This window comes from Caretta caretta, chromosome 1, assembly GCF_965140235.1.
Source record: "Caretta caretta isolate rCarCar2 chromosome 1, rCarCar1.hap1, whole genome shotgun sequence".
NCBI classification, from domain to species: Eukaryota; Metazoa; Chordata; order Testudines; family Cheloniidae; genus Caretta; species Caretta caretta.
Genome location: NC_134206.1, coordinates 216,736,834 through 216,751,448, shown reverse-complemented (window position 1 = coordinate 216,751,448; position 14,615 = coordinate 216,736,834). Strand labels below are relative to the sequence as shown.

The 14,615-nt window shown below is 45.3% G+C and overlaps 1 protein-coding gene across 1 annotated transcript in view; it reads left to right on the top strand.

Annotated features, from left to right (window-relative positions):
- LOC142069401 (antigen WC1.1-like) overlaps positions 1–14,615 on the top strand; it is a 66,112-nt gene that overhangs the window by 27,487 nt on the left and 24,010 nt on the right. The window contains 3 exon segments of the mRNA XM_075120314.1: positions 7,902–8,216; positions 8,670–8,992; positions 14,250–14,556. Of these exon segments, the coding sequence (XP_074976415.1) occupies positions 7,902–8,216; positions 8,670–8,992; positions 14,250–14,556 (945 nt within the window).

Here is a 14,615-nt window from a genome sequence, read left to right as displayed (position 1 = left end):
GTCCAGATGATGAGGATGTCATCAATATAGCGCAAGTAGAGTAAGGGCATTAGGGGACGAGAGCTGAGGAAGCGTTGTTCTAAGTCAGCCATAAAAATGTTGGCATACTGTGGGTCCATGCGGGTACCCATAGCTGTGCTGCTGGTTAATTTGCAAACTGTTTACAATTAACTTAGGCTTGAATAGAGACTGGGCGTGGATACGTCATTACACAAAGTAAAACTATTTCCTCATGTTTATTTCCCCCCCACCACCACTTTTCCTCAGACGTTCTTGTCAACTGCTGGAAATGGCTGACCTTGATTATCACTACAAAAGGTCTACCTTCTTTCTTTGTTTTCTTCTTATTTATATGGCTATAGAACCTTTTACTATTGGTTTAAATTCCTTTTGCAAGGTCCAACTCTACTTGACTTTTAGCCTTTCTCACTTTATCCCTACATGTTCTGACCTCAATAAGGTAGCTTTCCTTGCTGATCCCTCCCATCTTCCACTCCCTGTAGGCTTTATGCTTTTTCTTAATCACCTCTCTGAAACGCTTGCTCATCCAGCTTGGTCTACAATTCCTGCCTAACAATTTTTTTCCCTTTCTTGGGATGCAGGCTTCCGATAGCTTCTGCAGCTTTGATTTAGAGTAATCCCAGGCCTCCTCTGCCTTTAGATCCATAAATTCTTCAGTCCAATCCACTTCCCTAACTAATTTCCTTAATTTTTGAAAGTCAGCTCTTTTGAAATCAAAAACCCTAGTTGCAGATTTATTTTTGTTAATCCTTCCATTCAGTTTGAACTGAATTAGCTCATGATCACTTGAACCAAGATTGTCCCCTACAACCATTTCTTCTATGAGGTCCTCACTATTCACCAAAACCAAATCTAAAATGGCATCCCCTCTAGTCAGTGCAGCAACTACATGATGAAGGAATCCATCAGCTATTGCATCTAGGAAAATCTGAGCCCTATTATTATTACTAGCACTTGTCCTCCAGTCTATATCTGGGAAGTTAAAGTCTCCCATGATCACACAGTTTCCATTAGTATTTACTTGATTAAAAACATTGAAGAGGGCTCTATCAATATCCAAATTAGATCCCGGCGGTCTATAGCACATCCCGAGCACTATCCCAGGGGAGGCTGGAGTAGTTTTCTTCCCCAATGTAATTTTTGCCCAGACGGACTCTGTCTTATCCATTCCATGGCTTCTTATTTCTTTACATTCTACCTCATCATTGATATACAATGCTACTCCACCACCTTTACCTTTATTTCTGTCTTTCCTAAACAGCACATACCCTTCAATACCCGTAGTCCAGTCATGACTACTATTCCACCATGTGTCTGTTATCCCTATAATATCTGGTTTCACTTTCTGCACCAGTAGCTCTAGTTCCTCCATTTTGTTACCTAGGCTCCTCGTATTTGTGTACAAACATCTTAATTTTTGCTGTTTGACCTTGCTCACATTCTGTACCTGATTAGGCATGGTCATTCTACAGCCAGTATAACCTATTAGACTGGTATTCACACTGCCCTTCCTCCTTATATCCATTCTCCTACCCACGGCTGTATCCTTTCTTACTTCGTTTTCTTCCCTCTCAATGCTAAAATCCAGCGTGGCGATTACCTGGACATCTCCCAACCATCTCCCCCAAATTCCTAGTTTAAAGCTCTCTTAATCAGTTGTGCCAGTCTCCATCCTAGAAGTCTATTTCCTTCCCTACTCAGATGAAGTCCATCCCGAGAGAACTGTCCTCTGTCCATGAATGCCTCCCAGTGGCCATACATCCCAAAGCCCTCCTTATTGCACCACTGCCTGAGCCATATGTTGATAGTCATAATCTTGTCACCCCTTTGTTACCCTTCTCTAGGAACAGGTAGAATCCCACTAAAGATCACCTGAGCCTCGATTTCCTTCAGCGTCTTCCCCAGCCTAGCATAGTCTCCCTTAATACTTTCCGGCGAGAATCTAGCCGTAACATTTGTTCCCACATGAAGGATAATTAGGGGCTTCTTTCCTGCTCCCTTTTGGATCCTTTTCAACCTCAGGTCTACATACCGTATCTTAGCACCTGGAAGACAGCACACCCTTCTATTCTCTGGATCAGCTCTGGTTACAGGCCTGTCTATTCTTCTCAGTAAAGAGTCCCCGCTCACATAGACCTGCCTTTTCCTGGTGACGGTGCTATTCTCCAGTCTATCCTCTGTTCCCTCTGGCTGCAAGTTCTTTCCATTCCTATTCTCCCTTGCAATCCTCTGCAATCTATCCCGTATCCTCCTGGGGCTCATAGTTGGTGTAGTCTCCATTGACTCTTCCCCGTTTCCTATAGGACTAGCCGCTCTTCTCTTCTTCCTTGCCCTTCCACCTTCAGTGACTACCTGCTGAGCCCCTTCTTCATTTTCCAACTCCACAAACCTATTCTTGAGCTCTATTTCTCCTTCACTATTTTCCCTTCTTTTCCTCTGCCTGGTTCTTTTAGTCACATACTTCCACTGACCACTTTCCTCACCCAGCAGTCGCCCCTCAGAATTCCTCAGTCCTGCTTCCATCTGTAAGTCTGAGCTTTTTCCTTCATATATCTCATGTCTTTGCTCCATAATCTGCTCGAACCCCTTTCTAAACTCAACCAGACTTTCCACCTGCATCTCCAAACCTCGGATCTTTTCCTCCATCAGCTCTATCAGACGGCATTTCATGCCGACAAAATTCTTACCAGGTGCCCCCTCCAGGGTCATGTACATACCGCAGCTTCCACATCCAGTCATCTTCATTGTGTCCTCCACGACATGGGTCACTCCCACTGCTGCCTCTGTATCTGTCATAGCCTTCCCACCTAAATCCTGTTAATCTGGGAAACACAAACCACACCAAAACACCACCCCCCACAGCAAAAACAAACTCCGAACAAGCACCACAAGAGAAACTCCCCTTTCAAACTCCCCTGTTTACCCCTCTGTTTGCAGGCTCCTGTGCCGCTGCAGCTGTAAGTATATCATGGCTGATGGTTCCACCAGCGCTTCAGCTAGATCCTTAAGTATCTTTGTGTGACAATCAGGGTCCAGACACCCCAAGGGGAGAACAAGGGGCCTGAAACCCAAAGAATAAGCAGTTGAAACAACTGTTTATAGTACAATAATATTGTATACAACAGTGTACTGGGTAAAAAGAAAAGGAGGACTTGTGGCACCTTAGAGACTAACAAATTTATTTGAGCATAAGCTTTTGTGAGCTACAGCTCACTTGGGTAAGATATCATATAAAAACTGGAGACATGCTAGTTATGGATATCATTGTGTGAGGCATATACAGATGGTGAGTAGAGTTATGTATGTGTGATGGAAAGATGTTCCTAAAATATGTTGTATTTTGTTTTGTTTGTAAGCATTTTCTGCTTCTGTTATCTCTGCTTAGTATCATTTAAATCTATGTTCTTTATTAATAAACTTATTCGTGGTTTTACCATAAATCAGCTCCATGCTGTGTTTTAAGGTAAAGAGTGTGTCCTCAGTTGGGCTTGTTACCCAGGGGTTTTAGAACCCAAATCAGTGGTAATTTAACTGGTTTTCTTCAAGAAAAAATTAATATGGCCATAACTCCTCTGTCTGATAAATGATTGATACAAACCAGAGTGCTTTACCTAAAACTACTTTATTGGGTTTCATGCGTGGACTCACTATGTATGCTGTAGCAGTAGGGTGCAGAGCATTCCAAATATTTACAGTTACCTAAAAAGTCTGAAATGGTCTCAAGAAATTAACAGCCAAGCTATCGGGGGCCCCCTCCTTCCATCTTACTATTGGGGAACTAAGGTGTAAAATCCTTGCCAAAAGGAAAGCTTCCTCAGACTGCTCCAAAGCACACTTTCTAAATAATTTTTTTGTAAATTTTCTTTGGATAAAGCACACAGCTCATAATAGCCTCTAATGGGCTAATAATTTCCCCAGCAACAGCCAATAACAATTCATTATTTTTATTAGCAAAATATTCCTGGTTATAACAATGATAAAGCTTACATGTTAGAGGAACCTAAAACCAAGGTCGGTTGCCCAAACATTTTTTTCTATTTTTATAGTATGTTTATTTTTTATTTTATTCTCCCATTTTGATGAGAAAAACTGCAAGCATGTAGCTATTCGGTCTTGCCTCTCAGGGTCATAAAACTATTGTTAGCTATGTGATGTTTGGGTTTCAGCTAGCAGTGGTTGAACATACAAAATGACTGACTCCAGTGCTGTCCAATTGTGGGGTTGTCAAGGTTCCTTCCCCACTCTGAATTCTAGGGTACAGATGTGGGGACCTGCATGAAAACCTCCGAAGCTTATTTTTACCAGCTTAGGTTAAAACTTCCCCAAGGTACAAACTATTTTCCTTTTTCCCTTGGACTTTATTGCTGCCATCACCAAGCATCTAATAGATATATAACTGGGAAAGAGCCCGCTTGGAAACATCTTTCCCCCCAAAATTCTCCCCAAACCCTACACCACCTTTCCTGGGGAAGGCTTGATAAAAATCCTCACCAATTTACATTGGTGACCACAGACCCAAACCCTTGGATCTTAAGAACAATGAAAAAAGCAATCAGGTTCTTAAAAGAAGAATTTTAATAGAAGAAAAAGTAAAAGAATCACCTCTGTAAAATCAGGATGGTAAATACCTTACAGGGTAATTAGATTCCAAACATAGAGAATCCCTCTAGGCAAACCCTTAAGTTACAAAAAGACACAAAAACAGGAATATCCATTCCATTCAGCACAGCTTATTTTCTCAGCCATTTAAACAAACAGAATCTAACGCATATCTAGCTAGATTACTTACTAAGTTCTAAGATTCCATTCCTTTCTATTCCCGGCAAATGCATCACACACACAGGCAGAGAGAGGCTTTGTTTCTCCCTCCCTCCAGCTTTTGAAAGTATCTTGTCTCCTCAGTGGTCATTTTGGTCAGGTGCCAGTGAGGTTATCCTAGCTTCTTAACCCTTTACAGGTGAAAGGGTTTTTCCTCTGGCCAGGAGGGATTTTAAAGGTGTTTATCCTTCCCTTTATATTTATGACAGGGGTGCATGCAGGAATGTCAAATACAGGGCTACAGGCTAACAGGCTAGTGTGTGTGTACTGTATCTTTGGGGACAGCAGACTTAATTTCTGTGAGGTTTGCATTCCTTCCCCCTCATTGTTAATATTAAATGTGTTGAGTATCTGCTCACCATTAACCTATTTAGTAAAGATTAAAGCAAAATAGAAATTAAACACCTCAGCCTTCTTGATATCACCCCTTATTAGCTCTTCTTTTAACTAAGTAGAGGACCTGTACTTTACTTCATCTTTCTCTCACCCCCTAATGTATTTAGAGAACTTATTATTATTATCTTTTTATTTCCCTTGTTGGGTGTAACTCATATTGTGCTTTAGCCTCTCTGATTTAGTCCCGACATGCTGGTGCTGTGGTTTTGTGCTCATCCTTAGCAACTGCTTCACATTTCCACTTTCTGTACGATTCCTTTTTGATTTTCAGTCCTTAAAGAGCTCTTGTGGAGCCATAATGTTCTCTTGCGATTTTTTTCTGTTTTTCCTTCACATCAGGATAGTTTGCAGTTGTGTCTTTAACATTGAGAAACTGTCAGGTCTCCTGACCTCCTTTTTTCCCTAAGATTTTCTTCCCATGGGAACTTAGCTATCAGTTCACTATGTTTGTTAAAGTCTGGAGTTTTTGAAGTCCTTTTTCCTTATTCTGCTTCTTTCACTCCTTCCTTTCCTTAGAATCATGACAACTAACGTTTATGGTCACTTTCACCCAAGTTGCCTTCCACCTTCAGATTCACTACCAATTCCTCCATCTTGGTCACAATCTAGTCTCAGATGTCGGTCCTCCTGGTTACTTTCTCTACTTTTATGGAACAAAAAGTTTTCCCCAACACATTCCAAGAACTGATTGAACATTTAGTGTTTTGCCTTATTACTTTTCCAACAAATGTCTGGGTAGATAAACTCCCTGTTACTGTCAGATCTTGTGTTTTGAATATTTATGTTTGTTGTAGAAATGCCTTATCCATTCCTTTTCCTGATCGGGTGGTCTATAGTAGACCCCTACCATTACATCACCACTATTTTTCCCAGCTTTTATCTTTGCCCAGAGACTTTCAGCTGGTCTGCCTCTCACCATCTTCTGGGGCTCAGAACCTCAGACGTGCCCAAGGTCAGACAGCAAGCCAGTGGCAAAGCTGGGGATAGTCCCAGTCCAGTGGTTTTTCCACTAGGCCACAAGGTTGCTATGTGATTCCTCAGTGCTCCTCCTTGTCCTGTACATTTTGTTAGAATGGAATGGGGATAATGGTGGTTGTATAGTTGCTCCCAGGGCCTGCAAAGGGATAGGGCTCCCGTAGATTGCAGCACACACACGGAAGGGGAGAATTCATGGCTGATGTGCCTTACTTCAATCCCCCAACTTTTTCTGCTACCCTTCCTCGTTTGCAACCCCTCCTGTCTTCTCCCCTCCTCCTCTCCCAATCCTCACACTCTCCCCCTTCCCTGAGCCCACCCTGCAACTTCTTCTCTCCCCTACCACCGATTCCCATTTGTCTCCCTCCCCATAATAAACACATCCCTGGCTGAAAACGCAAACATTTCCCCCTGTTACCACCTACTCTTGCACCCCTGATCACCCCTCCCCTTCCCAGTCAGCATTCACATTTGGAAGTTGTTTTCTTTTCAAAAGCAATTTCAGCACATTCTGAATATGTTGCTGCACTCAGATTATATTTACACCAAACAAAATCCCCCATGAGAGAGACCAATTGGAGCAATAAACCTGCTTTTTTAACATCACGTTTCTTTTCTGGGCTGGAGTTGCGCTCACAGTGCCAGGGTTGGGGTGCCTAGCTGTAAAGGCCACAATTTACCCTCAAAGCCACCCACATCTCATGCTGGATTTTCAGGTTTCCAGATAGTTATCCTCTCTCACTGCACTTGCTCAGTGTAGTCTATTAGATGTGTGTGTAGGCGCACAATCCTTCGCAAGCACCTAACTGGAGAAGCAGGCTCGTTTTGAAATAACATCTGAATTTGATTTTCCCCAAAGGCTGGTGGATGCCATATCCTCTGTTGGGGGTAACCCTCAAGTGTCTGATACCCTGGTGCAATGATCTGCGCCTTGGTTTGATCTCTACCTGTGTACAAAAATAAAACGCCAGAATCTGTCAACTTTAATATAAGCTGTTTTATTTCCTCCTGGGAGCTGTATCTCAGAAACCCCTTGGTGAAATGGCCCCACATTTGGATTACTAGTACAACCCTGTGCTCCTATGTGAAATACTGTATTTCAATCCAATCCAATCAATCAGGCAGATATTAGAGCACTTAAAAAAATTAGCTTTGAAGGAAAGCTGGTCTCAACCTTAACTGTTGCAGAGCTGTCACTGAGCTAGAATATCACCACTGTGTATGTTATTCCCAGTCAGACCCCTGAGTGCAACTGTTCTGATTCAATAAGCTTCCAATAACCTAGGACTCAGCACCCTTGAGAACCCCAGTTTCTTCACATGGCATTTGTGTGATAACTTAGGGGCAGCCGCTCCAGACTCCTGACCAGCACTCTGGAACCACCAAAGCAGAGACTGGCCTCAGCTAAAGACAATCTGTCCCAGGTATGACCCTGACCCCAGAGCAGTAAATGCCAAGGCGGAGTTTGGTGCGTGTTGTGTGACTTCCCACAAAGGGCAGATATGAGCAATAACGCCTGCACTGAAAGAACCTGATAATCACATCTGAACATCCTCATTTACAAAGTGCCCAGTAAACTGGGAAATAATTATTAGTTAATTATCCCAGGTCACTGGGGCTCCTTCGTCACATCTTTGGATACAATTGTGCAAGAGAAATGTCCTTTTGATCTCCCTTCTCCTTCTTCTCAGGGTACGGTGGGTACAGGCTGGCAAATGGCAGCACAGAGTGTTCGGGGAGAGTGGAGCTTCACCACGGAGGCGCCTGGGGAACCCTCTGTGACTCCCAGTGGGATTTACAGGCTGCCCACGCCCTCTGCCAGCAGTTTGACTGTGGATTCGCCCTGTCGATTCCAGCAGGACAGCTCTTTGGCACAGGAGACGGGCCTGTCTGGAATGGCAAGTTTGGCTGTGAGAAGAATGAATCCCGCCTGAGGGACTGTCTTGTAACTGCGCTGGGCACAACTGAGTGTCCCCCTGGGAGTGAAGCCAGCGTGGTGTGTTCAGGTGAGCAGCTGCCAGGGGAAAGAAAAGGATTGGGGATTGAGGAGCATCCTCAGCCAGATCTTCACAGTGTGTCAATCAGCCAAGCTCCATTGGGCTCAGTGGGGCTATGCTGATTTACACCAGGTGGGGACTGGCCCATAAATTGGAGCCCTGTCCCTGCACCAGCCAAGTCTGCTGGAACTGATCCCTCAGTGAAATGCTTGTGATGCCTTGAGTATGGAATGTACCAAGGAAGCCAAATTCTGGTCCCTGGTCCTCCCTTCTCACTAACTGACATGGATCGAGTATCAGTTTGTGAATGTGCAGGTGTAGAATAGTCCCACAGCCCCCACAGGGTAACTGCTAGCATTGATCACGAGCAACAATCCCTTCCTATTCCCTACTCCCCTCCCTGCCGTTGCCGTTAACACTGATCACTGCACCTCCTCGACACTCACTTTCCCTTGTGCTCAGGGTGCCTGGGCGGCAGGTTAGTGAACAGCACCGAGTGCTCCGGGAGAGTGGAGATCTGACATGGAGACACATGGGGAAGCCTCTGTGCCTCCCACTGGGATTTGCAAGATGCCAACGTCCTCTGCCATCAGCTGAACTGTGGATACGCCGAGTTGATCCTGGGAGGAGCCCATTTCGGGGAAGGGAGCGGAACCGTATGGAGCGACACTTTTCATTGTGAAGGGACTGAACCCTGTCTGTGGGATTGTTTTCGCATGGCCCTGGGCAACCCAGCCTGCTCCCCCAGAGACACGGCCAGTGTTATTTGCTCAGGTAAGTTTAATGTATATGTGTGTGTATTAGTCATAGTGCAGTTTATAGGCCAGCTTAGGATCATCATGAGTGAGTCCCATTGACTACAGTACGCAAGGTAAGTAGGGGTATCGGAATGTTGCTTTCTTTGTTTAAGTTCCCCAGATCAGAGACACCTCGAGGTGCAGTGAGGGGGTGGCAAGGTGGATCCTAGCACTACACTAGAGTGAACCAAAGAGAATGGCTCCGTGCTATAAACCTGGGGTTTGTGATTCACAGATTCCCTCAGTCCCAGCAGGGCTGACTCAGCCCTTCATTAGGTTGAGGTTGGTGTTGCAGAAGCAACCTATACGCAGAGATCTCATCCATGCTGTGGGGCCATTACAATCCCATTTCACTCTCTGGAAAAATAAGTGTTTGCCCTGGTGTTCCTGGCCAAAATGCTTCCCCCGTTGCCCATCCTGGTGGGTGCTGGTGGGCTGCAGCCCTCACCTACAGAGCTTGCTCAGTGGGTGTGCATGTTTGTAGATCATTAATCCCCCACAGCACTTCATAGAAATAGTCATTTCTTTGCCAAATGAAATGACTATTTCAGTTTTCAGGAAAGCGTTCAAATGGCTCCAGAGCTTGGCTTTTGAGCCAGCTGGGAACTTTCACAAAGATCCTGTTCTTAGTGAGAGCAGCTGGCACTTTGATGAAGATCCTCCTCTACAATGCAACACAAATACTGCAGTGGTCCTTTTTCCTGCAGGCTTCTCCAAAGATCTTCATCGGCTTCCCCATGCCACACCAGAGAACTGCCATAGCTGATAGATGGCAAGTCATCTGATGGCTATCCATAGTGGCTAGGCCCAGATTTTTACAGCTGTTTTGCTGTTGCTCCATTCAGCATGGCAATGCCTAACTGATTTAAGAGCCTACGTTTCATTTTCAGTAAGGGTTTAGGCACTTCGCAGCATTCATCAATGAGATCAATAGGAGTCACATCCCTGAGTGACATAACTATGCCAACCTCACCCTCACTGTAGACAACAATAGAAGAATTCTTCCATTGATCTAGCTACCACCACTTGGAAAGATGGATTACCCACTGCAACAGTAAAACCCCTTCTATCGCTGAAGGAAGCATCCACACTACAGCGACATAGCTGCAGTGAAGTTCTGTGTCACTGTAGCACCCACAGTGTAGACATGGCCTTAGTAAACCAAACATTTAATGCACACAGAAAACATTGTAAGAACTATGAATAAGCACTCCCAGCTATCTCCGTGACACCACTGATTTCCTGAGAAAACTACAGTGCATTGGTGATCTTTCAGAAAACACCATCCTAGCCACCATAGATGTAGAGGCTCTCTACACAAACATCCCACACATAGATGGAATACAAGCTGTCAGGAACAGTATCCCTGATGATGCCACAGCACAACTGGTTGCTGAGCTCTGTAACTTTACCCTCATGCACAATTATTTCAAATTTGGTGACAATATACACCTCCAGACCAGTGGCACCGCTATGGGCACCCGCATGGCCCCACAATATGCCAACGTTTTTATGGCTGACCTGGAACAACGCTTCCTCAGCTCTCGTCCACTCACGCCCCTTCTCTACCTACATTACATTGATGACATCTTCATCCTCTGGACCCATGGGAAGGAAACTCTGGAAGAATTCCACCACGATTTCAACAGCTTCCACCCCACCATCAATCTCAGCCTGGACCAATCTACACGGGAGGTCCACTTCCTAGACACCACGGTGCAAATAAGTGACGGTCATGTTAACACCACGCTATACCGAAAACCCACCGACCGTTATGCCTACCTTCATGCCTCCAGCTTCCATCCCGAACACACCACATGATCCATTGTCTACAGCCAAGTGCTGAGGTACAACTGCATTTGCTCCAACCCCTCAGACAGAGACCAACACCTACAAGATCTTCACCAAGCATTCTCAAAACTATGATTCCCACACGAGGAAATAAGGAAACAGATCAACAGAGCCAGACGTGTAGATCAACAGAGCCAGAAGCCTTCTGCTGCAAGACAAGCCCAAGAAAGAAACCAACAGAACTCCACTGGCCATCACATACAGTCCTCAGCTAAAATCTCTCCAACGCATCATCAGTGATCTACAACCCATCCTGGACAACAAGCCCTCACTTTCATAGACCTTGGGAGGTAGGCCAGTCCTCACCCACAGACAACCTGCCAACCTGAAGCATATTCTCACTAGCAACTACACACTGCACCATAGTAACTCTAACTCAGGAAACAATCCATGCAACAAACCACAATGCCAACTCTGCCCACATATCTACACCAGCGACACCATCACAAGACCGAACCAGATCAGCCACACCAATACCGGTTCATTCACCTGCACATCCATCAATGTCATCAAGTTGCAGTGGGGGAGATTTAGCTTGGATATTAGGAGAAACTTTTTCACTAGGAAGGTGGTGAAGCACTGGAATGCGTTACCTAGGGAGGTGGTGGAATATCCTTCCTTAGAAGTTTTTAAGGTCAGGCTTGACAAAGCCCTGGCTGGGATGATTTAGTTGGGGATTGGTCCTTCTTTGAGCAGGGGGTTGGACTAGATCCTGAGGTCCCTTCCAACCCTGATATTCTATGATTCTATGATAATATACGCCATCATGTGCCAGCAATGCCCCTCTGCTATGTACATCAGCCAAACTGGACAGTCCCTACGTAAAAGTATAAATGGACACAAATCAGATATTAGGAATGGCAATATACAAAAGCCTATACAGGACTCTTTGCCACTTCAACAAAAGCTATAAGAAAGTAAATCTATGGGTTCTCCTTACACAGACCTTCCTCCATTTGTTTCTCTTACAACTTAACATGTTCTATACTTCAGCACGAACATCCAAACACATTCCCCACTGATCTTCTCTGAGAGATGATTTCTCAGGCTTTGCAGTGTGGTTGTAACATGTAGTGGGTCTTCAGAGCTTGAGAAATGGCAGTACCTCAGCCATTTCAAACACTTCAGAACTCGGTGAGCAACGAAAGAGTCTGGGGATCTTAGCAGCTAGCAGCGCTCCAGCCCTAGGCTTGGGTTAAGAGTTGACTGGGTCTCTCAGTTGCTGGTGAAACAGAAATCTGTAGCCTGTATTCAATGTGGTACCAGGATTGGAAGCAGCTTCTACAATATCTGTTCCCTGGATCTCTGTGAGGTTCTCACTCCATAGAGCACTGTCTTCTCCCCATAAACCCAGCTAAATCAGGCAAGAATTCACAAATCCTCACCTCACCAAATGCTGCCCCGTTCTCTCTCTTTAACTGAGACAGAATCCCAGTTTAGAGCAGTCAGCTGATAGCTAAATGTAAGTTCCATAGTCTCTGTGGTCTCCACAGCAACAAATACTGCCCCAGCTCTCCCTCTACGTCCATAGACCACACCATGGTGCACCAAACATTATCGCAATGGAGAGCTTCCTTAGAAAATAAAGCTGGCATAGCACTGCCCTGTATCCACGGTGGTACAGGGGTTGGGATCAGCCCCCACAGCAGATACATCTCTCAGCCACTGAGTCCACAGGGCTGTTTTCGCCACGGTATACATTAAAAAGCTGGGTTGACCCAGCTAAATCACTCAGGGATATGAAAAATCCTCACCCCTGAGTGACACATTAAGCCAACCTACCCCCCCCCACGCCCCCCCCCGCAGTGTAGACAGCACTAGGTAAACAGAAGAATTCTTCTGTCAAGCTCGCTACCACCTCTCAGGGAGGTGGATGAACTATAGGAATGGGAGAACCCCTCCGGTCGGCATAGGTAGGGTCTACACTAAAGGGCTACAGAGGTACAGCTGCAGCTGTGCCCTTGTAGCCTTTCAAGCGTATAAAAGCCCTTCAACTCCTGTATTTATAACCTTCCCCCACCCCCCTTGCACTCTAGCTCTGCCCTCAGAGGGTGAGTAGGGTGTGGGGTTGCCCATAACATAACAGAGGCCCAGAGTATCCAGATAAAATCTATGTCCCCTCCCCATGGCATCTTTCGCTTCCTGTCAGAGAAATAAAGTCAAATGCTGCAGAACAAGGAATGTGGGTCACACTGACACAGAGATTCTGTGCGGGAAGTAAGGGGAGATTACACTGGGCCCGATTCTTACTTATCCTAAGGGCTCATTTACACCTGCTCAGAGTATAGGAGTCTTAATGTGAGATTCAGACCATACACAACTTTAACAAAAAACAGAGTAGTTAAATACCTGTCTTAAGTGTAATACTAATCTCATCTTTAAATATGGAGTCACTACTGTCCTCTGTATGTATATTCTTATAACTGTTTATATATTAAGGAAGATTTGACAGGTTTACAGATCACATTTTGGGAGCACTTTGGCTCCTTTGAAATGTAAGGTGCCGCATACACTGTATAAATCTCCGATGACCTAATCACCAGAAAGGCTCTTCGCTTCTCCCACAAGGAACTTCAACATCTTTATGTGCTCACAGTGAACAAAGTTTTAAAATGAAAAATATATATGTTTAGAAAAAAATGGGATCTTCTTCCCCATTGCCCAGAGGTCACTCTCTTCTCCAGCATCATCTCCAGCCAAACCAATAGCTAGACTTCGTGAGAAAGGTAACTCAAGCGTCCACAGTTGCAGACCTGGCCTGGAAAATCCTTGCTGAGTGCAAAAAAGCCTTTATTGTGTTAGCTCCTTATGGGTTTGGAGCTGACGCCGTGATTGCAGGCCACCAATGTACATTGAACGGGGACAAACAGGGCAGGGTTTTCTTTAAAGGAGCCATGTGTCCTGGCAGTCTGGATCTGGGAATTGCAGCAGGGAAGTGGGGCGCTTGGTGCGCTCATTGCAGGCCAATCACTAGACTCCTGTTGTGAATCACAGCTACCTCACAGCGCTGACGCTATCAATGTGCGGGGTGAGCACTGAGCACTTTTGCACAGACCATTTTGGAAACCAGGGGCCTGATCTGCCAGGTGTTCCTGAGCACTCTCCACTCACATTGACTCCTTAGGGAGGTGAGAGCATTCCACATCGTGCAAGATCCGATCTCAGAGCTGGGGAATTCTTTCCTTCCATCACCTCCTGCATTTCTGAGTAGACAGACAAATGAAACCCTTGAAAGAGGCTGTTCCCTGTATCACTGCACAGCGGTGAGAGTTACCTTCCACTCAGCACAGAAACCTGTGTTTCACATCACACCTGTGTATTATTTCTAATGCAGTATCAGCAGGGAGTATTATTCAGCATATTTTTTGTCTCTGTGAGCCCAGGTCGTTCTGAGGCGCTCAGACTGTTGAATGGAGAGAACCGATGCAGTGGGAGAGTTGAGATTTCCCTCCATGGTGTGTGGGGCAGAGTGCTGGATGACCAGTGGGACATGGACGATGCCAGCGTGGTGTGCAGACAGCTCCAGTGCGGAGTCGCTGAGAAAGCTTATAAACCCCCTATGTCTGAGCGAGGAAGGGGCCCCATGGGGCTGAAAAGTGTCCAATGTGGAGGAAATGAGACTCGTCTGACTCTCTGTGACATCTCCCAGCCTGAGACAACCCAGGCAGGAATTGCTGAGGACGTTGGTGTCATTTGCTCAGGTGACTTAGTGTGAAAATCTTATAAATATCCTGTCCTTGTTCAATGGGAACATGACCCA